The sequence below is a fragment of the Mixophyes fleayi genome, chromosome 10 (genome assembly GCF_038048845.1).
Source record: "Mixophyes fleayi isolate aMixFle1 chromosome 10, aMixFle1.hap1, whole genome shotgun sequence".
NCBI classification, from domain to species: domain Eukaryota; kingdom Metazoa; phylum Chordata; class Amphibia; order Anura; family Limnodynastidae; genus Mixophyes; species Mixophyes fleayi.
In genome coordinates this window covers 38,949,230-38,975,850 of record NC_134411.1, presented here as the reverse complement: position 1 = coordinate 38,975,850, position 26,621 = coordinate 38,949,230, and the positions used below count along the sequence as shown (strand labels likewise).

Below are 26,621 nucleotides of genomic sequence, written 5' to 3'. Positions count from 1 at the left end.
AAAGCAGCACAGTGGCCTAATGGTTCGCACTTCTGCCTCACAGCACTGGGGTCATGAGTTCGATTCCCGACCATGACCTTATCTGTGTGGAGTTTGTATGTTCTCCCTGTGTTTGCGTGGGTTTCCTCCGGGTGCTCCGGTTTCCTCCCACACTCCAAAAACATACTGCTAGGTTAATTGGCTGCTATCAAAAATTGACCCTAGTCTCTGTCTGTCTGTCTCCCTGTCTGTCTATCTCCCTCTTTGTGTGAGTGTGTGTCTATATTAGGGAATTTAGACTGTAAGCTCCAATGGGGCAGGGACTGATGTGAATGAGTTCTCTGTACAGCGCTGCGGAATCAGTGGCGCTATATAAATAAAGGATGATGATGAAACACATGGACAATCAGCCTGTGTAGTCTCTTCACCTCACTCCATGCTACAGAAGGCAGCTCAGACAGGGCTGTAAAATAGGATCATTAATCCTAACAATTGCATTGGTTAGTAACTTGGCCATTCTAGTCAATACAATGAAGTTGAACAAGCAGTGGAGCAACTAACTGTCCTACACCTTTACAAATACTTTTTATATGTTCTTGACAGAGAAATATATCAACCTTATATTGATGTCATAAAAGCTATTTTCAAAGACCATTTGAAGGATACTCACTGGAAGCCACCATCTTTCAGACTTTCCTTTGGCCTTCGCATGTTACTGACTTGATGAGTAGAGAACCTGCAGTAAAAGCATTAGTTATTCTGATATCACAGTCACACAGGCTATGTTTGCACTGAATTTCAGAAAGTGCTTTTTTTTACTACATGGCATGGTGTTATTTCACTGCATGCTTGTTTAAGACTTTTATTGCTAGCCTTTGTTGTGGGAGTTAAATCACTGATTGCATGTGTTTGTTAACTATATATATATATATAAAGAGTGTATGGAGGCTGCATAGCTAGTGTGTTCAGTTCAAAGTATGTTAATTACAATATTAATATAGGCCAATTCAGAGTTATACCAGAGTTTCTGAATTTTCTGGTGTTATCACAGTACATACCAGGTTCTCCTGGTCACAGGTCCACGGCTACTCACAGTTCAGCCTTTGTCTGTTTCCAGTATACACAGGCAGGAATCACAGTGTAGCTTTCAGCTTTGCAAGTAGGGGGTAATATCTCTTGGGCTATAACACTTCTCCAAGGTTCTCTCTGCCCCTCTCTGGGTTTCTCACAACTGTTTGCTACAACCCTCTCTCCAGGGGTCTCTGCTTTTACACCCAATTCCCCACTCTCCCAGGTCTCCTGCTTTTCACATCACCTCCATTCTCTCCCCGTATATCTTTTTTCCCCTTTTTACAGCGTCTCCTACTTATCAGTCACTAGCAGACTGGGCTGGGCTGTCACCATAGCAACCAGCTAGAGTCCCTTTTCTTTCCACAAACACCCAACTTGCCCCTCAGGTGAGCCCTCCGGTATTCACTGGGGTACATGGTTTACTAAACCGCCACTGGGGAGTGTTACATATAATATGTCATAAAATCATATATACTGCCCCATAATGTCACTTACAGCCCCAACAACTTACCTCTGAGTTTCCATTTTTCATCACTCACCCCATTATGTTACCAAGTCCACCCCTTCCTGTCTGCACATTTACACTGTGACACATTAAATGTAAAATATTCAATAAATAGAAACCCTCAGATGTTTGTTTTGTCCTTTTGGCAACACAGTACAACTGATTTCCTTTAGTAATGAAGGTACACTTTACTTTGAGGCAGAAGTGCCATGGATATACACTGCTCTATGGACAACCGTCCTACCATCCAACCGACAAAATGGCGGACTACATCTGGAGCGGCGACATTTTCAAAGGGTTCGTAGTAATTAAGTACATTTATTTGGAAGCGAAAGTAACATGGATCTAGACGGTACGGTACATGAATCACAGGATTGATAGTCATGCTCTATAGACAGCATTCCCGCTATCCAACCTACAAAATGGCGGCGTACACCCCACAGCGGCGACACTTTCCCCAGACGTCGCTTGGAATGGTTCGGCAACGAGTCAGCGCTTGTGACGTAACAATGGCACTTCCGGGCAGGACCTGATTGTCCCATCCGGGCCCCCGTTCTCTGGTCGCTGGGAGCTCTCGGTGCTGACAAGATGTCCCGTGGCTCTATAGAAATCCCCCTGCGGGACACGGACGAGGTGAGAGGGGGGAACCCCAATATATAACCTCACATGTGACTGCCCCCCGACATCCAGCTCCCCAGACTGTCTGTGAGACCCTTCCCCGCTGAGGCTGCCCCTGTGCTGGGGACCCTGGTCCTAGGCAGCTCCCACAGGGGTTACACCAGGAATCACCATGTATTGCTCTATAGCCCCTTCCCCGCTGAGGCTGCCCCCTCTGCTGGGGACCCTGGTCCTAGGCAGCTCCCACAGGGGTTACACCAGGGATCACCATGTATTGGTCTATATTCCCTTCCCCGCTGAGGCTGCCCCCTGTGCTGGGGACCCTGGTCCTAGGCAGCTCCCACAGGGGTTACACCAGGAATCACCATGTATTGGTCTATAGCCCCTTCCCCGCTGAGGCTGCCCCCTGTGCTGGGGACCTGGTCCTAGGCAGCTCCCACAGGGGTTACACCAGGAATCGCCATGTATTGGTCTATAACCCCTGTCCCAGTAAAGACATTGTACCTAAAAATGGCCAAAAAACTGTATTGTTATTGAAATTTCAGTTGCCATCAATTCACCTATCCAAGACCTCAGAAATCTGCATTCTGTATATGGGGGTTTTATGAAGTCAGCACTGCAAAATGATAATTCAATTTGTTTTGTTTGTTGCTAGTTTGAGCTGTCTTTAATGAAATAAGTAAAGTATTCAAGAATAATATAGGTAGTTGGACAAGACATACCATTAATAAATAATGGAGCTATCGCATCAAATGAGAATTCCCCAACCTTCCAAGGGCAGGATTTAAATGGACAGTAGTTTCTGAAAAGAAAGGTACCATATTTGTAGGTATTTTTTTAGTGGAGGGGTTGCAAAAGAACAGATAAGCATACTGTGCTTTATTTACATAAATATAATGTGATGCGTGATCAATATAAATTAAATACAATGGGGGCTGCGTTGTTTGAAAGAGGGGAAACCCCTTTTTCAAATCTGGGTACAACCACTTATTACGCAAATGGGGGTTGAAAGGCAGAGATTTGATTTCTGTGACACCAACATACTAAATCCCCTACCTGTATCCGTCACCCCAATACTAATCCCCCACCTGTCTGTTACCGCAATACTGTAAACCACTTGTATCTGATACCCCAATACTATACACCACCTGTATCTGACAGCCCCAGTACTAACCCCCCCAACACACACCCTGATACTAATACCCCAATTGTGCCTGACACCAACACTGTACCCCAACAATATCTGACCCCTAAACCCAGTCATATTTAATTGGACGAGATCTGGGTGTTTTACGCCTCAGCCTGAGTGGTCTGATCATATTCCTCATTGGGGCTTGTTGGTTGGAAGATGTCTGAGCACAGACTGATAGGGGTCTTCTGTAGTCCTCTGCCAGCGACATGTACAAACGTGTCCCATAGTGATCTTATTATAAATACAAGACATGTTTTTCATCTGCTGAGACTGTGCATCTTGTAGTGAGGTAACATGTTCTGTATTTACCTGATTGATAACGCTGGTTCCTATCTCTCCGGCAGGTCATCGAGCTTGACTTTGATCAGTTACCAGAGGGGGATGAAGTTATCAGTATCTTGAAGCAGGAACACACTCAGCTGCACATATGGATCGCCCTGGCTGTGAGTATCATTCGTTCATCCACCATGTATATGGTTATATGGTCAGCAATTGTGTAAGGCTAAGTGATACATAAGGGAACTGGATGTAAATAACTAGAACTAATTGTTGGAATCATTTGGGGACAGTTTTAAACAATGAATACAGTTAAAAAAAACTGCAGCTGTTACCAATATTATCTAATGATACACAGTGATGATATTTGTATAAACAGTTTGTTTTGGGGGTATCGTTTCTAAACTGCGGGTTTGAAAAGTGGAGATGTTGCCTATAGCAGCCAATCAGATTCTAGCTGTCATTTTGTAGAATGTATTAAATAAATGCTAACTAGAATCTGGATGCTGTAGGTAAATATACCCCTTAGGAGGGTATTCAATTGACCGCAAGTTATTTTTTAACACTGTGTTAAATCATTTTAATGCGGTTTTTCTTCATTTTGGAGCGCATTAACTTTACCCGTTATTGGATTCAGTTTTTAACGCACCATTTTGTTTGCTCAAACGGTCCTCTCGCTCCAGTAGAAGGTCTATTGAAAGTATAGAGTGTGCGAGAGGCAGCCGTGTTAAAAGCTATTCAGTTGTATTTTAACGCGGTGCCTTAAACAGGCAATTATGCTGTTTTATCTCGCACCTCTTTGGGGTGTGCTAAAAATAAAAAAAAACTAAGAAAACTATTTGAAATCATGTAATAATGAAAAAAAAAAAAAAGATAAACTATGTTTATCAGTAATGCATAACATGAAAAAGTTGATTTTTATTTAAAATAAATAAAAAACACATCACTAATTATATTTATGTATGTTTTTTGTACTAACATGTCTGTACTAATGTGTTTTGACATGGTATAGATGATTCTATAGTGAAACAACATATGCTAAAAGAAAGTACTGTATGTAGATATTATAAAATATAAAGGTTGTGTAATGCAATCAAATGTATGCCAAGCCTTTTTTTTTTTTCTTTGTTTATACAACTGCGTTCACCCCCCTAAAAATTTGCAAGCACCGATGACTAACGTGCGGGGGCAGCGATACCTGTTTTTCAATTGAATTGCACAATTTTTTACGGGGGGTTAGCTAAAAACTGTCATGCCAGCAGAGATTTATTTATTTTTACCCGCTGGCAAAAAAAACAACTCGTTGGCAATTGAATTCCCCTCTTAGTGTCATTACTTCAGTGTTCATTAGGAAAACATGTGTATTACAAGAAATAATGCACAGTCTGCTGTAAATTATTAGATATTAGAAGGTAATTTCTTACATTCATTAGAATAAGATGGTGTTTGGTCCCCAGCTGTATTTAGTCACAATATACCGTCTCCAGTGCTGCTTCTCCATCTGCTGGGGTCCAGGTCCAATGACCGTCAACCTTATATGAGAAGAAAAGTAGAGAGAGATCTGATCGTATAAGATTTACTGAACCTCAAGGACAATATCTGACTTAAGAGTTTATATAAAAACAATTTACGGTACTTATTTTAGTTCGGGACCGGAACTTGGTGATTGGAGACTGGATATCGTCAGTGCTGTTCACCTTGTGTTCCAATGATGCCCTATAAAAGGCCAATCACATTTCAGAACTCAGCCTTTTATTATTGTCTCACTTTACAGTCAACCTACAAGGCTTTATATACAATAATCCCATGTGTTGTTCTATCATTAGGGGCAGTGACATGATCTGAGGAGGGGAATGGAGGAACCAGGAAGCCACATAACTTATCTGACTGCAGATGACTTCAGATCACGACTTGCTGTGTTGCCGGCTGGAGAAAATGACGTCATTGCCAACCGTGACTTGGCTTAAGGGTTCGCCCATCGCCGCTTTTAGCCAAGTCGCGGTTGGTGATGGCGTAACTTTCTCCGGCCGGCAACACAGCGAGTCGTGATCTGAAGTCATCTGCATTCAGATAAGTAGTGTTTTTTTGCAGGTCGGTGTACTATTCAGTCGGACCCCTCATGTCGTTGTCTTCTGTGTCAGACTAGTCAGTACCGTGAAACTGACTACCACCGCTATATACAGTCTGATTAATATCTTGTCTGGAACAAGGTGTGCTGCTGATGATGATGCTGATTATCTTTGTGCTGTTCTTTTCTCTCCAGTTGGAATATTTCAAGCAGGAGAAGACGGAGGACTTTGTGAAGCTGCTGGAGGCAGCTCGGATAGATGGCAACTTAGATTACAGGGACCACGAGAAGGACCAGATGACCTGTCTGGATACGCTGGCCGCCTATTACGTGCAGCAGGCCCGCAAAGAGAAAAACAAGGACAACAAGAAGGAGCTTATAACCCAGGCCACCCTTCTCTACACCATGGCTGACAAGATCATCATGTACGATCAGGTAAGATCTGGCACTGCACTGCTGCCGCCATGGGATGTGCCATCCGTGATCCATTATCCACACTGATAAACCCTTGGTTTGTGTTACCCAGAACCACTTGCTGGGGAGAGCCTGCTTCTGTCTGCTGGAGGGGGACAAGATGGACCAAGCTGACGCCCAGTTTCACTTTGTGCTCAATCAGTCTCCAAATAATATCCCGGCTCTGCTCGGTAGGTTACAAAGGGGCTGATGTAGGCTTTGTGTTTGCTAATCTTTTAGCCTCTCCGCTCTTCACTCATCTGTGTTTTGCAGGAAAAGCCTGTATATCTTTTAACAAGAAGGACTACAGGGGGGCCCTCGCCTATTATAAGAAAGCTCTACGTACAAATCCTGGCTGTCCAGGTAAGTCCCGTATTCTGTGACTACCGAAAAATGACTCCTCGCCTTGCTCACACCTAGTGCACTATAATCATTATACGCTTGGGGTCCCCGGACGATTGTGCGCCGCCGCTTGGGGTCCCAGCTGAAAATGCACATGCAGAGATCTCTAAAATATTTTACTCTATTGTTCATTTATAGCAATTAACATACTTACCAAGAAACACTTAGCACGTAGGTCACTAGATATTTTCTTTGTCATAGCATCTGCTTTACATAGTGCCTAGTGCAGTATATAATGTTTACACTCTAGAGAGATCAGCCTATATGCTAATGCAGGGGCTCTGTCTGAGTCGTCCCACATTATGCACTGTACTCACTCCTGGGTTACAGCAGGGAAGCTGAAGGAAGGCAGCCATCCAGATTGCTCAACATGGGCGACTCTTGGCTGTGTTCCTGTGTTGGCGCACAAATCTCTCTCTCCCGAGCGGAGGTTCTGTTTAAATCGCCGCTTTGTCTCTTTATTGCACACACTGTGTTGTGGTTGAGATCTATGAGCTGTGCTTTGTGCTCTGCAGCCGGTGTGCGTTTGGGAATGGGCCACTGTTTTGTAAAGTTGAACAAGCTTGATAAAGCTCGCCTGGCTTTCGGACGTGCGCTGGACTTGAACCCTAAATGTGTTGGCGCCCTGGTGGGTTTGGCAGTTCTTGAGCTTAACAACAAGGAGGTAAGTGGGCCTAGATTAAAACAAATAAGAATACAGTATATAGAAATAAAATATATATAAAGATGTGTATCCAAAATCTTTCACTGCTCGGTACCATCGAGGAGAACGTTGTTTCAAAGATTTATTGGCTAGAAGTAGCTTTACCATGATCATGTGTGGTGTCCACAACTGCAAACACAAAATTAGTTATTTGCTCCCCAGATATGATAATGTTATAAAGTGTCTACAGAGTTTGTCTCATGGGAACCAGTGACCACCGGGCATAGATTGTTTCATATTAGATTTTCCTTCAGTCCACCGACAAAACCCCTCCACTTGTTTGTTTTGTATTGTAGTGAATGCTTTGTTCTCCCACTGATCTCATGAATGTTTTTATTGAGTAATGTTGCATTTTTGCAGGCCGATTCCATTAAAAATGGTGTCCAATTACTGTCCAAAGCCTACACGATTGATGCCAGTAATCCTATGGTCCTAAATCACTTAGCCAACCACTTCTTCTTCAAAAAGGTGAGAATCATTTGTTGTCTTAGTATTCTTCGGTGCATTAAATAGACAATATTCTTTTACGTACGGTTTTCTATATACAGTCTGGTGAGTCCACAGTCTACGGCCGCCCCCTCTGCTGCATCTTCTTGCTGTCATCATCGATTGAAGAGAATTGTGCGAACATCGATTTGCGCTACTTAATTCAAACCTGATGACGTCAGGTTTGTGACGCAGTGGAGAGGGTGACCGTAGGCAGTGGACTTGCTGCCTCCAACCTCCTGACTTTAGCAGGAGTTTCAGGAAGGTAAATGCTATTTGCTATATCTAAGGATCTGTTTTGTACATATTACCCCTTGAAGTCAACAACAAAGGACTCGGAACTGGTTTCAAAAATGGTTTTGGAAACTGATTATTTTTACGTTCCTAAGAAACTTTTCATAGTTCTATTTATATAAGTCAGTGACTTCTAAATGCTGGTTAAAGTGATCCAGACACTTAAATGCAGTAGAGATGTCGTTTTGTGGGCTGAACTTATATTCCTGAGGACGCAGCTTATCAATTCACTACCAGCTTTTGACCTATCTGAGATATGTTGCTCTTTGTGACTATGCAAAGTCTGTGTGATTACCTGCAGTGCTTATAATGCATCATTCTCCTGCAGGACTACAGCAAAGTTCAGCATCTGGCTCTCCACGCGTTTCACAACACAGAAGTTGAGGCTATGCAGGCAGAAAGCTGCTACCAGCTGGCCCGGTCGTTCCATGTACAAGTAAGATGACACTGAGTATGACCACACTATCTGTATGTACATGCTGAAAATGGGAACATTTCTTCATTGTTTCATTTTTCTTACCCAGGAGGATTACGACCAGGCGTTTCAGTACTACTACCAAGCCACGCAGTTCGCCGCTGCTTCCTTTGTGCTACCGTTTTTTGGCTTGGGGCAAATGTATATTTATAGAGGAGACAAGGAGAACGCAGCCCAGTGCTTCGAAAAAGTGCTCAAAGCCTATCCCAACAACTACGAGACCATGAAAATCCTTGGTTCTCTGTATGCCACCTCCGATGACCAGGAGAAGAGGGACATCGCGAAGGTGAGTGTATGCTACACCCTCCCGCTCTTAGTCTTACCATGATCCCTGCTGGATTTAGCCGCCGCCCACCTCTGCTCACTTCTTATTACGTTCTACAAACTACATCAGCAGTATAATGATAATAGAACTAGGGCTATAACTGTTTAACGGGATGTAACAAGCCTCCATAGCGGTAATATTGTAATGACGGGTACGGTAGATCCGCCATCTGTCTTACACTTTTGTGTTTGCTACAGAGTCACCTGAAGAAGGTCACTGAGCAGTACCCGGACGACGTGGAAGCCTGGATTGAGCTGGCTCAGATCTTGGAGCAGACTGATATCCAGGTAGGGGCAGAGTACCTTTGTATCCAGCACCTCTCCTGTGCTTTGCATTCGGTGTTGACTTTGTTTTGTGCCCACAGAATGCCCTGTCCGCCTATGGCACAGCCACACGGATTCTGCAGGAGAAGGTACAGGCGGATGTACCCCCGGAGATCCTGAATAACGTGGGCGCTCTTCACTTCCGCCTTGGGAACCTCGGAGAAGCCAAGGTATCGTTTGTCATTTACCGGGCTCTTCTGACTCGCAGCCGCCTGTTCTCTGTGACAACGGTCCATGTTTTCTGACTCTTAGGGGAGAATTCAGTTTTCCACGAGGCGCCGCTGGACATTGCCAGCCAATATGGTGCATAATGTCTGCTCATGTTCTCCTGCATCTCTATGGAACGAGAGGGGGAATGAGCGGAGATTTTAGAAATAATCGCAGCCTCCCCCCCCCCCCCCCCCCCCCTCCCTTAAAACACCCCTCTGTGCCAATCCGCATCAATAAACTATCTCGTGACCACACATCTGTGCTTTGTGGCTTTCAGAAATATTTCCTGGCATCCCTGGACCGTGCCAAGGCTGAGGCCGAACACGATGAACATTACTATAGCGCCATCTCCGTCTCCACCACCTATAACCTGGCCAGGCTGTACGAGGCGCTGTGCGAGTTCCACGAGTCAGAGAAACTTTACAAGAACGTGTTGAGGGAACATCCAAACTACGTGGACTGTAAGTTCCTTAGCAACACGATCAATGTCCTTGGCTTAAACATCACGTTGCAGGGAGCCAGCAGTGATGGCTAAACCCTGGGTGCTTTTTACTGTTTGTGTATATACGTAGCTTTGTTTGCTCTGATAAGGTTTACAGTTTATTTTACTGTATAGATGTCATTTTCCTTGTCAATTCCACCAGCTGTAGACAGTCTTCATGCTGGAATGAACTGTGTAACAAAATACATATATATTATTATATTCTTATTTTGAAGATATCCTAGTACCAGTTGATATGGAAAATATTGAATGCTTTCCACATCTCTAACCCAGCAATGCCAGACCCCAAAAGCTGAAAGGAGCGTGTCCTAATTCTGTTAATTTCCCGTTGTTCAGGTTACCTGCGCCTGGGAGCCATGGCCAGAGACAAAGGAAACTTCTACGAGGCCTCAGATTGGTTTAAGGAAGCTCTTCAGATTAATCAGGTAGGATAAAGTAAAAATTTTTATATTGCACCAGGTGGACCTAGTATCGCCTATATATTTTATATTTCTCAAATGGAGGAATAGTATTCATTATCCCAGATTTACAATAGGAGTGGTGCTCCCACACATCTAGAGCGTAATTTAAAAGTTAGTATTGGGGGGAGAGGAAGAGATGTGTACACAGGACTCTCAAGGGTCAAAATAAAATATATTACACATTTTATTGATATGCAGTAAAATAAGAATAATAGTCAATATATCTTGAACAACATTAGCGAAATTGTTAAAACATGGATGTGATATGAAAAACCAATAAATGACTGTTATAACTAGCAGATAAATACTGCTAGACGCTCCGTGGGCTCTCGTTGAAATCTGTAAATATAACTGTCCACTAGTTTTATCACTAGACAGAAAGTTAAGGATCAATGTCGTCAAAGTTGACGATTGGATCCCACCAATATAAATAACCGGGAAATATTAACTACCACAATCCGAGTGGGGTATAATATAATAGTAGTTTTCTCCTCCTCTACATAGCTAGGTAGCAATGTTGTTGATTTTCCCAGTAAATCTGTTTATGCCAACACATACATATTTTAGCCAGTAAGTAGAGTATAGTACCGGATATGATATCCCTCAACCCTGATAACTAGCCCGGGTATCTTTGTTGCTCGGACTAAATCCTCCTTAAAAGTGTCAGTTAATATGCGATCAGTAGTATTCTTCTAATGAGGTTTTAGTCTGTCTATAATAGATTATCGTCCTTCGGAAAAATAGCTACTTTAAAGTAACTGATTTTATCTCCATGTTCGGCATAAAATCTGAAAGCCTGTGGCGCGTATAGACGCCTGAAACGGATGAAATGTCTGCAGTCCTCCTCCCTCTTATAGTGGACACAGCTCGATTCCTGACTTATTCTGTATCTCTACCTTTCAGGATCACCCGGATGCCTGGTCCTTGATTGGGAATCTTCACTTGGCTAAACAGGAATGGGGACCTGGACAAAAGAAATTTGAGAGGATTTTGAAGCAGCCGTCCACCCAGAATGACACATACTCTATGCTGGCTCTGGGCAACGTGTGGCTGCAGACTCTCCATCAACCAACACGTGACCGGGAGAAGGTACGTTCGTTGCAGGGGATGAGTGGATTACATGTAATAACCACACTGTGATTGGGTTCTTCAATCCTCTCCCAGCAGAAGTGAGAATATATTTCTTGGCCTTGGTTTGATTGTCTGAATCCTAAAGTTTTGTCCGAACTGCAGTTTTGATTAAAACTTCTTGGGATTCAGTCAAATTACCAGCTGAAACCCGGTTTCGTTATACTTGTTGGAATCCAAGCTACCCTCCATCTCTTCCTTCACCAGAACCTACTATGAAGAGACTTATGAGCCGCTTTTATTGCATATATAATATATTAAGTCTCTGTAAATCTTTCTTTTCCACCAGGAAAAACGTCACCAGGATCGAGCTCTGGCCATTTATAAACAGGTTCTGAGAAACGACTCCAAGAATCTCTATGCAGCGAATGGCATCGGTACGTACAGTAACCGGGTGCATTGTAACTGTAATGGTTCCATGTTACTCATGAGCCATAATTTAATATGGTCTCTGTTTTGCCTTGTAAGGAGCCGTATTGGCGCACAAGGGGTACGTCCGAGAGGCCCGTGACGTGTTCGCCCAGGTCAGAGAGGCGACTGCTGAAATCAGTGACGTGTGGCTGAACCTGGCGCATATCTACGTGGAGCAGAAACAGTACATTAGCGCGGTGCAGATGGTATGGATAAAACTATATAGGGGCAGTGTCGGGGTTGTGCCCCATTCCTCTTTACCTACCCACCTTACTTACCTAGGTGTCCTAGAAAAATAATCTACTTATAAAATAATTCCTAGACAAAAAGGGAAGATAAGAAGTACCGGTTTGAGCTTCCGTTTCTGTCATTCCAATGAGTATCTAATAAAATGTAGGGAAGAGACAAACGGCTGCAGAGTGACCGTTATGGGTGATGTATGCCGGTCATGGGGGGGGGCTTCACAGGAGGAAACAGCTTCTCGCAGTGTGTGATTCACCCGCTGAATGTGTGTTTGTTCATAGAGACAGCCTACATATCCTGCTGCCACTCAGATCTGTATGTGCTTATGAATATCAAGAAAATCATAAGCACATACATTTTAAATGCTAAATGTAATAAACATTGAATAAAGGAAGATAAGGTCGAGTGTGATACATTTGTATGTAACTGCTTCCTGTAGCTGGTGAACTGTAATTTAAACAAATGTCAGTTGATGCCTTGAAGTGTTATAAACACACATGGGGATATTCTATAAAAGTAGAGAAATCAGAAATCTTAAAAATGATGGAACGAATGTACATTTTTACACCATATTCTATATAGAAGTCTTATCCCTCCATATAAGGCACATTTCCGTTATTACTGTCCCTGCATACATTTATCCGAAATTTTTTTTTTAGAAATTGACCTTCGGTGCGTCTTTTCGTCTTTCTCCCTCTTTAGTATGAAAACTGCCTGCGCAAGTTCTACAAGCACCAGAACACGGAGGTTCTTCTGTACTTGGCTCGAGCGCTCTTCAAATGTGGGAAGCTGCACGAGTGCAAACAGATTCTACTCAAGGTAACTAGTTGTCCCAGTTCTATGTCTAGTGGGATGCTCTGTGTGCAACCCCCTGGAACATGGTTTGGGAAGAGGGGGGAAACGGTTAAGTTCAATCTCTGGGTAGAAGACACGCTGGTAATAAACACTAATCATCATGGAGGCAGCCATGTTATGATATGAACCAATTTTCAGTAGAATTTAGCCTATCCATCTACTAGGAGCTAGATAAGATTGAGGTAGGAAGCTCAGTGATGTCTCTAGTTCTTTGTCAACAATTGGGCTGCGTTCTGCTGATTGAGTTCAAGCCACAAACCCACTTCCTCCATTTGTCCGCCGTTGACGTTTGCTTTAATAGCGGTCGGAATGTGTGTTGTCCGTTTCATCCCTTCAGTCTATGCGCGACACACCTCCTAGTATGTCTGATTGTAGCGTAATAAACTTGCAGGCTCGGCACGTGGCTCCCAATGACACCGTCCTCATGTTCAACGTGGCCTTAGTACTACAGAGACTCGCCACGTCCGTGCTGAAAGACGAGAAGAGTAACTTGAAGGAAGTACTGAACGCCGTGAAAGAGCTGGAACTAGCCCATCGGTGAGAGGGGGGCATGGGAATATCAACTTGTTATTGCACGTATTATACATCTGTCGTAGCATTAATATTGTTTTGTATAAAGCTTAATTAGTTGTGACGCATCCTTTTTACTATCTGGAATAACCTGGAGGTGTCGGTAATTGGGTTAGGGTTTAACACTGACCAATTGATGAGGCGCATACTCCCACCTACAGGGCATTACAGTATATTGTCAGTCCATGATCAGCATAGCAAAACCCAAGCCAGTCATTGCCTAGTAAGAACATGCTTAATTATGACTGCTGCATAAACTGCTAATGCCTTGTGTCTATTAATATTGTTACTTTATTTTGTAGATATTTCAATTACTTGAGCAAAGTTGGTGACAAGATGAGGTTTGATTTGGCTCTCGCTTCTTCAGAAGCCAGGTAAGTGCATCTCCTTGTTTTGGGTTCTGTTCATTCTGCAATTTGACTTTACAGCATTTGTGATCTGTGATCAGATTCACATGAGGGGTTTTTAGTGATAGTGCTAGGAATGGGAGGACTTACGGACAGAATTTGAACATTTACCACGGTGACTTTGTGCGGTTTTCAGAGGCGCTCTTAGAATTTGGGGCCTTAGGCTACTGCCTACAAAGCCTAGTTGTAATTCCAGCCATTGTTGGTCATTCCAGGCAGTGCTCTGATCTTCTGAGTCAGGCTCAGTATCACGTAGCTCGCGCTCGCAAGCAGGACGAGGAGGAGAAGGAACTGCGGGCAAAGCAAGAACAAGAGAAGGAACTCCTTCGCGAGAAGCTCATGAAGGAACAGGTAGGTACCAGACATCCTTGTATCATTACTCAACACATGAAGCTTCAGATTCAACCAAAATAAAGAATAGATGATCAGAGCGTCCTGTCAGTAACGGCTTAATTTACATTCCAGGCAGAAAAACGTCTCAAGGAAATCGAAGAGCAAAAGAAACTCCTGGAGCAGAGAGCTCAATATGTGGAGAAAACAAAGAACATCTTGCAGTTCACTGGAGATATGGAGACCCCCAAAGAGAAGAAACGGGGAGGTGGCCGGGTAGGTTTCGAGCCTTAGAATTTGTCTTTCCAGAAGGTTTTTGCTAAACGAGGACTATAGACCTGGGACAGTGTTGGGTCGGTGTACAATTTCTTTTTCTCAGATTGTCCTGACACTTGGGGGTAACTGGATGATATTTTATTCCTACAGAGATCAAAAAAAACTGGGGAGTTTGAGGAATTCGTGAATGACGACTCTGACGAGGATCTTCCCAGGAGGAAGAAAAAAAGAAAGGGCGGAAGCAGCAGCGGAGGAGACCAGGAGGGAGGAGAAGGCAATGAAGGGGAGAAGAAGAAGAAAAAGAGAAGGAGGAGGTAACTTTCCCGACCCCCCCCCTCTGTTTTTCCAGTATCTGAGCCATGTTCAGGGGTAGCGGCAGGGGAATGTGTATGGGTTCAGGGAGTGTCTGCGGGTAACTTGCTGAGCTGTATTGGGGTGTAGGGCAATGTCAGTGGTTAAGCTGCTGGGGTGTATGGATTAGGGGAATGTGGTAAGCCCCATTGAGGTGCACGAATAAGGGTGATGTCTGTGTAATACATTACTGCGTCTTTCTGTCAGATCACAGAAGACGGGCGATGGATCAGATGATGAGGATGATCAACGTCCAAGACCTAAAAAGAGACCAATGAAAAGGAAAGAGAAGGTATCTAATATTGTCCCTGCACCCACACTCTTCTGAATTTTATTTAATTGCTTAATCCCTTTATTTATTGAAAACTGTACCCAAACTTCATATTTTTACTACAAGACGGCAATACAGAAACTAGTTGTCTAGCGAGTACCAGCATGGATAAAACACGGATCTTATGTCTGTCCCTATTTACTCTTAAATCTATTTTTTATTTATCTTTATTTTTTGGGATTTGAAAAAATTAACTAGTGATGTATTTTCCATTAGTTTAAGAAATTAACCACCTTCTATTAAATTTTAGCCAACTAAAGTTGAGCGAACTCCGGCTTCCATGAGAGGAAAGATCAAATCGAAAGCCACAATCTCCTCCAGTGACGACTCCTCGGATGAAGATAAATTGAAGATTGCCGATGAAGGGTGAGAAAACGTGGTTTATATTTACATCGTATTTACAACCCATTAGTTGTTACATAGAGCAGGATTTCCTCTTCAGCAGTAGGGGAGATATATACAGGGGGTCATGTTTCACCCCTGGGAGGCAGAGCACTGGGAAAGTGACACAATGGCCCACTCTTTTCACCTCGTGGTGTTTAGGACTTTAACTTTTTACTCAGGGAGATTTAGAGCTGAGACTTCTGGATTTGCAGCTATCTAGGAGGACCAAGATTACTACTCCAAGGACGCTTAGGGTACAAGGTTAAATGGTCTCCTGGAGCCTTTTTTCTTTTGGTCCAGTGCTTAGGCCAGCCTTTGCAGCTACTTAAGGGGTCTAAATGACTTTCACTTGGGCAGAACTCCTTCAGGGAATGCAAAATGACAACCGCATGTCGTAGTTTGATGCAGCTCTCCGTCTTATAACCTTGATGTATCGTCCTGCACTGAGGATTCAGAACTTGATTCTAAAAGGTTCTTTCTTTCCACACAATTAACCAGAATGAGTTAACATCCTAATTGAGAGCCTCTTTTGTTCCTCTGGTGCCAAAAGTACATGGGGCCTACCCTTCAGACCCCAGGCTGCCTACTCCATGGGCACCACGGCCCAAAAAGAAATTGTTCCAAGCTCCAAATGAGAGAACACAAAGACTTCCGGCAGTAGTAAGTCATTCTCATTACTGGCTCATACAGGAGGGCACTGTGTAGGGGCTTGCTGCCTCCTATTTGGCAGTCAAACACCTGGGACATTATCCCTTATCCCAAGAGGGTTTGAGGGTTTTATTCCAATTTTCTTCCAGTTACAGAAGCTGCATGGTTTTCTTCTGCATCTTGTTGTATCTGAAGGCCCTCATCAAATGCCTTCCACGAGAGCAATTCAACTTGGAGTTGATTTGGTTTTCACACCTTCCATTGAGGGTGATGAGAGAAAAGTGGACTTTTGTCCCTACCACTAAATCCCTTTCTCCAACACATAACAACTCACCTATGAATGCCTGTATGTTCTACTATCTTCCTTTATTCTTTCCTAGCTTGGGCTAATTATGAACTGGGGAACAGGAGGTTATAGGGAGGAGGAATCATCCGTTCTTGTCTTCCAGTGACCGGTCTACTAAGGTTGAATCATAGCCCACAGTCAGTGCCCACAGTCAGTGTCCGCTGAAAAAGTTGAGACTGCAGTGATCTGAGCAGCTGTGACATCACATGTCCTGGTGTATGAATCCACCAATCCACACAGCCTCGCAGAGTTGCTGTGCAGAACTGCAGTCGCTCTTACTCTGCCTGCTTAGATAGAAAAGCACCTCCCTCCTAACATGAATACCTGCTGTAGATGAGTGTGAGAGCTTACTAGGCCCAATTAGCCATGTATAAATATTCGAGTTATTCCATTTGCATTATTTAGTTTCGTAAATTAATAAACAGCCTGTTTTATGTATATTTCAAATAGTTGCTTCACTTGCTCATTACAGAATGTACTGTAATGTGTTGTAGTTATCCACACAGTTAGATTGGTTTACTGCATGGTGTCAGTGTAAATATTGGATAACAACGACAAACTTTCATTGTCTTGTATATAGAAATGCCAGGAACAGCAACAGTGACTCTGATGGCGATGCCATACCAACCAAAAAGAGGATCGTGTCTGATAGCGACTCCGATAATGCAAACAAATCTGGAAGTGATGGTGGGAGCCCGCAGAGGCGGTCACCGCAGTCCGGCGACGAATCCGATGAGAACACATGGCCGCCGAGGAAGAGGCAGCGATCCGATTCCGGATCTGACAATGGATCAGTCCAATCAAGAAGAAGCAGATCTGGGGGGTCAGACAATGAGTCTCGAGCTGCATCGCGCAGTCCTGAATCGCACAGAGGATCTGGCAATGAGGGGTCTGCCAGGGGTTCTGGGAACGAATCCGAGCAGGAAATGTCTAACAATGATAAGTCAGACCGTGGATCTGATGACAGTGATTAAACGTGAAACTTCAGACACACTTGTATTTAATGTAAATATTTCTTTCTCTTTTTTTTTTTTTTTTCAGCCAGGAAAAAAGCATTGATTTTATAAACTTCATACTTTGAAATGTTTGAGCGCAGGTGGGACAGACTGTTTTTTTTTTTTTCTCCTGTTAGATTAAATATCCTGCTGTGCTTTATACAATGCAAGTAATAGATGTGTGAATTTCACGTAGGTTATAGAGGAGACTACACAGTGTGGCACTATGTAGTTTGTTCTATCACTTTTATTTTTACTTATGATGTCACAGAAACATTCTGGTTTCATATTCTCTCTCCGGGTATTTTGCTTAACATATATGTACATGAGCCGGTCTCTCTGTTTTGGATGTCTCGAGAAACCTTCTAATATACCACGTGTGTGTGTGTATATTTATAGACAGGTTTTCTTATGGGCTCCGTCCCATCATCCTGTACCTACAACAGGTATACGAAGAGAGCACACTGCTAAAATACAATAGACATAGGACTGATTGTAGACCTTTTATATACAAACCCCAAGATGATGTTTCGGCACTTTTCTCATGAACTAGAAGTATCGAGATCTCCTACTGAATTCACCTAACAAAGTGTGACTTTGTTAACACCATGTTTTGTAGACTGTTTCGGTTCACATACATTTTTCATGTTTTTATTTCAAATGTGAAACTTGTGTATTTGTTTGAGAAATACTTTATTTCCTGCTCTATGCACATATAACAGAAATTTCTACAGCAGTTTTCTGGTGGTGGCAGCAGTTTAAAAGGGAGAATGTTATGATTTCTATAAGATTGTGCAAAAAAACCCAAACCTGCGTTTCATTAAATAAATACTGCCAGAAAATGCGTTGTTTTTTTTTCTCTTCAATCCTCCCATGGCAGCCTACACAGTGGATTATTCCTTCTAATTTGAGTAGGGATTATCGTGCGGCTCCCTCCATCTCCCTGGTGTCTATCCTGTTTTTAATTTAGGGCAGTAGAGCAGTAGGTGTGTTGAAGTTATCTGTAGTGCAGAGGTTGTCCCTTGTTCTTGGAAGTCCCGGCAGGAAGACACCTGGTGTTGTAAGCCAGAACATTGGGTGGCTTCCCAGGGGTCCCTAGTTGCTGTAGTAGCAAAAGGAAGATGAATTTGAATTCAAGCACGTTTTCTTCCGCTCACTGCACCTTTTCCAGGTTCAAAGGACTACAAGATGGATACCTACAGGGTTCTCTGATCTGCCTCACCGGTCCCTGCGCCACTATAAAGCGTACCACTGGACATCTCTGGATACTGACACTGAACAGTTGTGGACACAGAAGATGGTGATCACCTACTGAGAGCAGTACTAGGAGTTCACCCCCAGAAAGGTTTTATTTTGACTGTGTTTAATATAGTTAGTAAGTACTCTTCCTTCTCGGTACTCTTGAAGGATAACAAGGCCAATCTGCATCGTATTAGTAACATGAGAAACCCTTACTGAAGGATTATGAAGTATTTTTTGTGCACCCTGTAGTGCACAAAAAAAGGGGGGTATTTATATTCTATGCAGGGGTGGAAGAGAGCCAAGTCGCAAACAAATATGGAGATGATGATGGGCTTTTCCGTCTAAGAGTCTAACTTGGTCTTCTTAACAGTGAAGGAAGATCCCAGAGCTTTAAATCTTGATAGCGTGGTTAATCTTAATAAAACTAATATAAACCACCAGCTTCTTCCTCAATTCAAGATTTCTTATCCAAGGACCTTTGCAAAAGGAATAGTTTTTCCTGGACACCAGCTAGTAAAGGATTTAATGCATAAAGAGTGGTAACAACGTGATGGATGCCAAACTAACCTTAAAATAATTGATTTGATGTATTCTTTCATATCCTTTCCAGGATGATGAGGTAGAAAAACAAAGCTCACTTCCAAAGGTTGGTGTGGCGACGGCCAGTCTTTCAGCTAGGGCCACTTTCTGCGTGTAGCCACAGTAAGAAAGTTTGACACCTGATCCTAGCTATTCCTCCTCTATACCCCTCTCCTGGTGTGCCTCATTTTAGTTTAGTGCCCCAATTGTGTAGGATCTTTATTACTTTATTTGATTTATTTTGGTTTTTATTTGCTATTTACTTCAAGGCTTATGATTTGTATGTTATCAGAACTGCAGTCGGACAAAGCGACTGGCTCTGCGAGAGGCCATCCGTTCCCTGATGTCTTTCAGGATGGTTATTTCAGTTCTGGGATATCAAAGAGGTTTTGGGTTTTATAACTACCCGTTTCTTATTCAAAGTACGAATGTAAGTTCAGGCCCATCTGAACCTTAAATCTTAGGACACCCAGCTCAGGGTGCCCGGATTGTGATTGTTAATTCAGTGAATGGTACATGGGAGTCCACGGTGTCTCTAGAAATCAGGGACGCCTATCTGCATGTTCACATCTGGGAGAGTCGCCAATCCCTCCTCAGGTTTGCTGTTCGATCGGACCATCTGGCCAAGGTTTTATCGGGTCTTCACCAAAATCATGGCGGTCATGGCTGCACTATTGTGATCTAATGAGGTTACGATTATCCCTACGGCACTCCTGTCCCATGTCCATGTGACGGTTTAGACTCTGGAGTCCCACGGTTGGATCCTCAACCTCAAGAAGTCCAAATTGATTCCGTTCTAACAATGATCTTTTAGGGTCTTCTCTATGACACCCACAAACAGTGGGTGTTCTTTCCACCGAACAAGAGTCAGGCCTTGTGGAAGATGGCTGTTGGACAGACCTCTGGACACTTTTACATGAAAGTTTGGGGCAAGATGGTATTAATTTTCAAGACAATCCAGTTTATTCAGCTTCATGCACAGGAATTTTTGCTCAAACTCTTCTCGAAGGGGAACAGATCTCACCTGAACCTTTTCAGGCAAGTGTTCCATCTTTCCCCTCAGGTGCGTCAGTCGCACCTTAAGTGGCTGCAGAAGGATAATATCTGCAGTGGTTGCCCATTCTCGATCTGCGATTGGACTTTGGAGACAGCGGATGCCAGCCTTTCGGGGGTTGAGATGCTGTTAAGCCCATTTTTAGGGTCTCTGGACTCTGTAGGAATCTAAACTTCCCATCAATGTGTTGGAACTGTATGTGGTGTTGCACGCTCTTAGTGCAGGACATTTTCTGCAGGAAAGGGTGGTGAAGATAGTCTGACAGTGCCACAGTTTTGGCATATCTCAGTCACCAGGAGTCCTTTAGCCATGCAAGAGAAACACAAGATCATTCGGTGGGCCAAAAGTCACGTTTGAGCCATCATTGCAATTTTCATTCAAAAGGTGGACAGGTGGGATCAACCGGACATGATGGTGTCTTGTTTGATCCACAATGTTGAACTCTTCTGCTCCAGGACAAGAGATCCCAAGGCTGTCTTGGTAGATGCCATGTCCATTTCATTTGAATAAGGTGAAGAGAGAAGGTGTTTTGTTACAGCGACTGTCTTTAATAACGTGACTGTTGAAGCTATGATCCTTCAAGATAAGGGTGTGTCTGAGCTTGTGGTGTAGACCATGCTTCATACGTGAAGGGTGGGTTCTGCCGAAAACGATCAGTATCTGGAGGACGTAAATTGTCTGATGTGAAAGGAAGGGGGTACCCTTCCTTTTATTTTTGATTATCCTAGTTACTTATGTTTTTGCAAGACGGACTGGACGCTGGTTTGCACCTTAGTTTGCTAAGAGCTCAAGAGACAGATCTTTCAAGCTTGTTTTAGAAAACACATGCATTTTGGAGGTTCCTGCAGTGGTGCTTCATGTGCAACCTGAGTATGTTCCTCTGCTGCTTCTTGGGATTTAAACTTGATGTTGAATGCTTTCCCATTTTGAACCCTTGGACACAATGGATTGGAAGTTTCTGACATAGAAGACTGTCTTCCTTTTGGCCATTTCTTTGGCTATAAGAGTTTCAGAGCTTGCAGCCTTGTCATGCAAGTCTCTTCTTTTTTTTGACTTCTAGATATTGTCAGCAGAGGATACAAGATAGAATTTTATCACTTTCCCAGACGAAATTTGTCTGAAGCATTTCAGAATGCTCAGGTGATCTCTTGTTCTGCCAACGAACAAAGGTACGTGCTTTTCCTGGTAAATTCCTTGAAGGGTTTTTGAACCTTCCTGGATCTGAGGTGACTCAATCGAGTTTGTTCACACAAGGCACACATTCTGCATGGAATCTATAAATCCATACTCACTGCTATAGACAAAGGGGGATCCCTCATATTCATAGATCTTCAGGATGTTTATTTTCATATCCCAGTTGCGGCTCAAGACCAACATTTTCTCAGGTTCTTTGTCCTAGGCCAGCATCTCCAGTTTCGTATGCCTCCCATTCAGTCTTGTTCGATCCCAGAGGACCTTCACCAAGGTGTTTGTTACGCTTGAAGCAGAATTAAGGAAGCAAGGGATGACTCTTTGGCCTTGTCTGGATGACACGCTAGTGATACAGAAGTCAGACCACAACAACTGAACCAGAAGAGCTCAGGTAATGTAAGTTCGACAGGAGCATGGCTGGATCATAAACAGGGCGAAATGTCATGTGGTGCCCTCTCGGCAGTTAAAATTCTTGCGTGTGTATATTGACAAGAAGAAAGTTTTATCAAGATTAAATTTCTAGCATGCCTGTCTCAACAAGAGGTGCTGGTACAGACTGGTCTTTGTCTCCTGGGGATGCTATTTTTCATCATAGATATTTTCCCTTGGGCAAGGTGACCTTTTCGAAGAATCATCTAGATTTACTCAGTGGACTGGAAGCAAACCTCTCTGGTTTGGGTCATTTGGCTCAAAAGAGCGACCAACAAGTCCCTCAACTGGTGGCAGGATCCGAAGTTGAAGGAGTTTGGAGTGTCTCTTTCAGAGCCAGAATGGACAGTACTCACAACAGACTCCAGTGCCACAGGCTGGGGGTGCATCTCCTTACAAAAATTGTGCAAGGTACATGGTCATGGAGTGAAAGTAGATTGCATGGGAACATTCTAGAAATGAGGGCAGTCTTGAATGCAAATCAACATTTTTATCCTTTTACCAAACCAGTACCTGAGAAAATTTACCAACAACTGGTCGCCTTTACAAACCGTTAAGAAGGTACTAGGATCAGGACTATGTTTGCAGAGTTATCAATGGTCATGTCTTGGGTGGAAAACAATCTGATGTCTGTCTCTGCACTTCACGTTGCAGGCAAGGAGAATGTTGTAGCGAATTATCTCAGTCAATGCCAGGTTCTGCCGGGAGAATGGATATTCCAACAAGATGTCTTTCAGCTACTAATCTGGAAAATTGGTTATTGCCACAACGTTCTTGGGGCAGAAAAGATAAGCAGATTTTTACTCACCGTAAAATTGATTTCTCTGACTCCATTGGGGGGACACTGCGAGATATTGGGGTCTAGTAGGTGGAACTAGCAGTTTAGGCACTTATACTTGTTTAATCCACACACTCCTCCCCTCCTCTCCTGCAGATACCTCAGTTTTGTCTAACCAAGTGTAAGAGAAAAGGCCCACGGCAAAAAAAACCAACATTACAAATCAGAACTATTTACAGAGCAAGGGAGGGTGGCCAGTGTCCCCCAATGGAGTCGGAGAAATCGATTTTACGGCGAATAAAAATCTTTTTTTCTCTCTCCTACTATTGGGGGACACTGCGAGACACTGGGGACAGCTAAAGCTGCCTCTAAAGGAGGGATTGCTCTGGAATGGCTGCATGAAAAACTGCACCCAAAACTCGCATCAAGAAGGAGAAGGACGAAAGGCTGGGACCACAATCTCTTGATTTAAGTGGAACCTAGACACTACTTTCGGAACAAAAGAAGGTTTGGGGCTAGATTTACTAAACTGCGGGTTTGAAAAAGTGGAGGTGTTGTCTATAGCAATCAGTCAGATTCTAGTTATCATTTATCTATTGCTTGCTACAAAATGACAGCTAGAATCTGATTGGTTGCTATAGGCAACATCTCCACTTTTTCAAACCCGCAGTTTAGTAAATATACCCATTGGTGCGAAGCACTGCTCTATCCTCATGGAAAATCAAGAATGGAGGAGTGCAGCAGAGCTCTCCCAATTCTGAAACCCTACGAGCTGAAGCTATAGCCAAAAGGAACACCGTCTTCCAAGTAAGATGCTGTATATCAACGGAATCCAGAGGTTCGAATAAGTGAATTGAGCACCAAATTGAGGTCCCAAGGCTCCACAGGATGAATGAAGGGGGGATGTACGTTAAAAAACACCTGACGAAAATTCTGAACATCCCTACGGTCTGCTAACTTGCGCTGAAAATAAACGGAGAGCTCTGAGACCTGAACCTTAAGCAACCCAAGATGAAGCCCCCTTATCCAGGCCAGCCAGCAAGAAGGCTAACAGTCGAGGAAGGCTAAACCTGGATGTGTGGAGACCTTGGGATTCACACCAAAGAATGTTTGTCTTCCAGACCCGATGATGGCTGAGGACGATATCTTTCTAGCCTTTATAAGGGTACCAATCATCTCCCATAAAAAAAAACCCTGGCCCTAAGAATTAGGGTCTCAACAGCCATGCCGTTAAAGCTAGATGATCTAAAGAGTGGCAGAGAAAAGGTCCTTGAACCAGAAGACCTGGCTGCATTGGCAGACAAAAGGGAGGTGCTGCCGCCAGTACCAGAATGTCAGAAAACCATGCCCTGCGTGGCCAATGAGGGGCTACCAGGATTGCAGAGACCCACTCTCTTTTTAACTTTTCTAGCACCCGCGAGAGCATGGGTATTGGAGGAAACAGGTACACCAACCGGAAGTGCCATGGAATTGTCATGGCATCCATGAATCCTGCCTGAGTGTCTCAAGACTTCGAGCAGTAGTGAGGAACCTGATAGTTCAGTCTGGTCGCCATGAGATCGATTTCTGCATGCCCCAGGATTCCATTAGGAGAGCAAAGACCTACTTGTTGATAGACAATTTGCCTGGGTGAACCCTCTGTCTGCTGAGCAAGTCGGCCTCCCAATTTTCCTCACCAGGAATATAAATGTCCGATAACTTGGGAACATGACGCTCCACCCATATCATGATCCTGTCTGTCTCCCGCATGGCTCCTAAGCTGCGAGTTCCCCATTGGTGATTTAGATAAGCCACGGCTGTAGCATTGTTTGATTGAATCTGCAGAGGTCTTCCTGAGAGAAAACTTTGAGCCTGCGTACAATGCTCTAAGTTCCAGTACGTGGATTGGGAGTGTTACTTCCTGTGGTGATCAGAGACCCTGAAATCTCAGGCACCCTGTTACCCCGCCCCAACCTACCAGACTTGCGTCTGTCATAACCAAGGTGCATGAAAAGGTTCGAAAAGACTGACCTTTTTCCAGATTCTGTCTGGATAACCACCATGCCAGGGAAAGACGAGTGGGTCTCGACATGCAGATGATTTGCCTGTCTAAATGCTCCTGGGAACCTGACCATTTCTGAAGAGGGCAATAATGGAATTGCGCAAAAGGAACTGTCTTCAACACTGATACCATTGTTCCCAGGAGCTTCATGCAGCTGAGGAGAGAGACCTCTCTCCAAGCTAGGAGGGCCCTGGTTCTGCACCACAGTGAGAGGACTTTGTCTTCCAGAAGATATACTCTCTGGGTCATTGTGGTGAATATGAGTCCCAAGAATCGCATCTGCTGTGCCAAAATGAAAAACGACTTGGGTAAGTTCAGAACCCAGCCGTGTGCTTCCAGAAACTGCATTGTGATCTGTCTGATTTTGGCACCAGGAGGAGGTTGGAGTAAAACCCCTGACCTCTTTCCTGCTGAGGGACGCGGACAATAACCCCGGCTGCCAGCAGCTTCTGGATGGCTTCCTGAAGTGCTTCGCTCCTGAGGGGAAGAGCCGTGATGAAGAATCTCTGTTGTGGAAATTGGACTAGGTCTATGACATAGCCCCGGGACAAAATTCCTCTTATCCAAATATCTGTGAAGGATGCCCACCACTGTCTCTGGAAGCGAAGAAGACGTGCCTCCACCACCGATTCCTCTGGAGGAAGTCTGTCAGGCTGCGGGCTTATCACCCGGTTTCGAGGTTACTCGCCTAACAGCGCCCCTATCTTGCTTTACGCTCCCCTGTGGGCAGCGGATTGTACTTTCGATGGGGTACCCCAGCCTCAGGCAAAGAAATGAAACAGACCCTGCCGTGGTTTATTTGGAACCAATGGGAAGAGAGGTGCTCTTAGTTCCTGTAGCCACCTGGATAACCCTTTCCAAGTCTGACCCGAACAGAGTAACACCATCGAAAGGCAAACCCTCTAAAGCTCACTTTGAATCAGCGTCTGCTGTACAAGAGCGTAACCATATGGTACGGTGAGCTGAAATAATGAGGTCAAGCCTACGCTACACCTGTAAAAGAAAAAGGAGTGTGTGGATTAAACAAGTGCCTAAACTCCAAGTCCCACCTACTATCCCCCAATGGTAGGGAAGAGAAATACACCGTGTCAAATCCTTGGGAGTATTTAACTATTATGTCTTTTCTTCTTTGCCTGGCTGTACTATATTGAAGATCAAAAAATAAAAAAGTAGAAGTCCTAACTGGTCTCAATTTTTCTCCATCTATCCAGACTTAAAAATGTTTGTTGCCACAAAGGAAATGGTTGGGGTAGATGTTTGGGGTTCATGTTCTATTTTGTTAGTAATTCAGGTCCTGATTCATTAAGGATCTTAAATGAAGAAGTATCTTATTTGAGTCTCCTGGACAAAACCATGTTACAATGCAATAGGTGCAAATTAGTATTCTGTTTTGCACATAAGGAAAGTACTGGCTGTTTTATCATGTAGCACACAAATACTTGATAGCTTATTTGTACACTGAAATTTAAAGTTGATATTTGTGTGCTACATGAAAAAACAAAGTCAGTATTTAACTTATGTGCAAAACTGAAAACTAGTTTGCACCCCTTGCATTGTAACATGCAAGGGGTGCATACATCTACTGCTTTAGGAACCTCTGCAGGGTAGTCAGGGGCAAGTGATATGATAAAGCAGCCTAGAAGGAAAATACTCTAAACCCAGAACCTGTTTTACAGATCATTAAAGGTG

At 43.7% G+C, this 26,621-nt stretch overlaps 2 protein-coding genes across 6 annotated transcripts in view; one reads left to right on the top strand and one right to left on the bottom strand.

Annotated features, from left to right (window-relative positions):
- IRAG1 (inositol 1,4,5-triphosphate receptor associated 1) overlaps window positions 1-1,793 on the bottom strand; it is a 97,832-nt gene extending 96,039 nt beyond the window's left edge. For 3 of the 5 annotated variants that reach the window (XM_075188476.1, XM_075188481.1, XM_075188482.1), the window contains exons 1-2: window positions 1,562-1,600; window positions 650-715 (exon numbers count right to left, since the gene is read on the bottom strand). The gene's annotated coding sequence lies outside the window, so the exon portion shown is untranslated. Of the gene's footprint in view, window positions 1-649; window positions 716-1,072; window positions 1,317-1,561; window positions 1,601-1,747 lie in introns of those variants that run through there. The other 2 variants (XM_075188475.1, XM_075188477.1) reach the window with 2 other exon arrangements.
- A 286-nt stretch (window positions 1,794-2,079) lies between these two features.
- CTR9 (CTR9 component of Paf1/RNA polymerase II complex) lies at window positions 2,080-18,462 on the top strand. Its single transcript, XM_075188474.1, has 25 exons — window positions 2,080-2,188; window positions 3,710-3,808; window positions 5,905-6,144; window positions 6,236-6,353; window positions 6,436-6,525; window positions 7,080-7,228; window positions 7,628-7,735; window positions 8,376-8,483; window positions 8,572-8,808; window positions 9,045-9,134; window positions 9,212-9,340; window positions 9,658-9,841; window positions 10,219-10,307; window positions 11,247-11,432; window positions 11,761-11,848; window positions 11,940-12,088; window positions 12,828-12,944; window positions 13,372-13,517; window positions 13,853-13,924; window positions 14,173-14,308; window positions 14,423-14,563; window positions 14,714-14,877; window positions 15,122-15,206; window positions 15,496-15,611; window positions 17,204-18,462. The coding sequence occupies exons 1-25, from the start codon at window positions 2,144-2,146 to the stop codon at window positions 17,595-17,597; spliced, it is 3,480 nt and encodes a 1,159-aa protein (XP_075044575.1). The 5' UTR covers window positions 2,080-2,143; the 3' UTR covers window positions 17,598-18,462.
- The last annotated feature ends 8,159 nt before the right edge of the window (window positions 18,463-26,621 follow it).

Excerpts from the sequence above, each read along its gene's own strand:
- CTR9 (XM_075188474.1), top strand. The coding sequence starts at position 2,144 with ATGTCCCGTGGCTCTATAGAAATCCCCCTGCGGGACACGGACGAG. Across the intron at positions 7,736-8,375 it reads ACCACTTCTTCTTCAAAAAG|GACTACAGCAAAGTTCAGCA; the intron begins GTGAGAATCATT and ends ATTCTCCTGCAG. Across the intron at positions 15,612-17,203 it reads TTGAAGATTGCCGATGAAGG|AAATGCCAGGAACAGCAACA; the intron begins GTGAGAAAACGT and ends TCTTGTATATAG.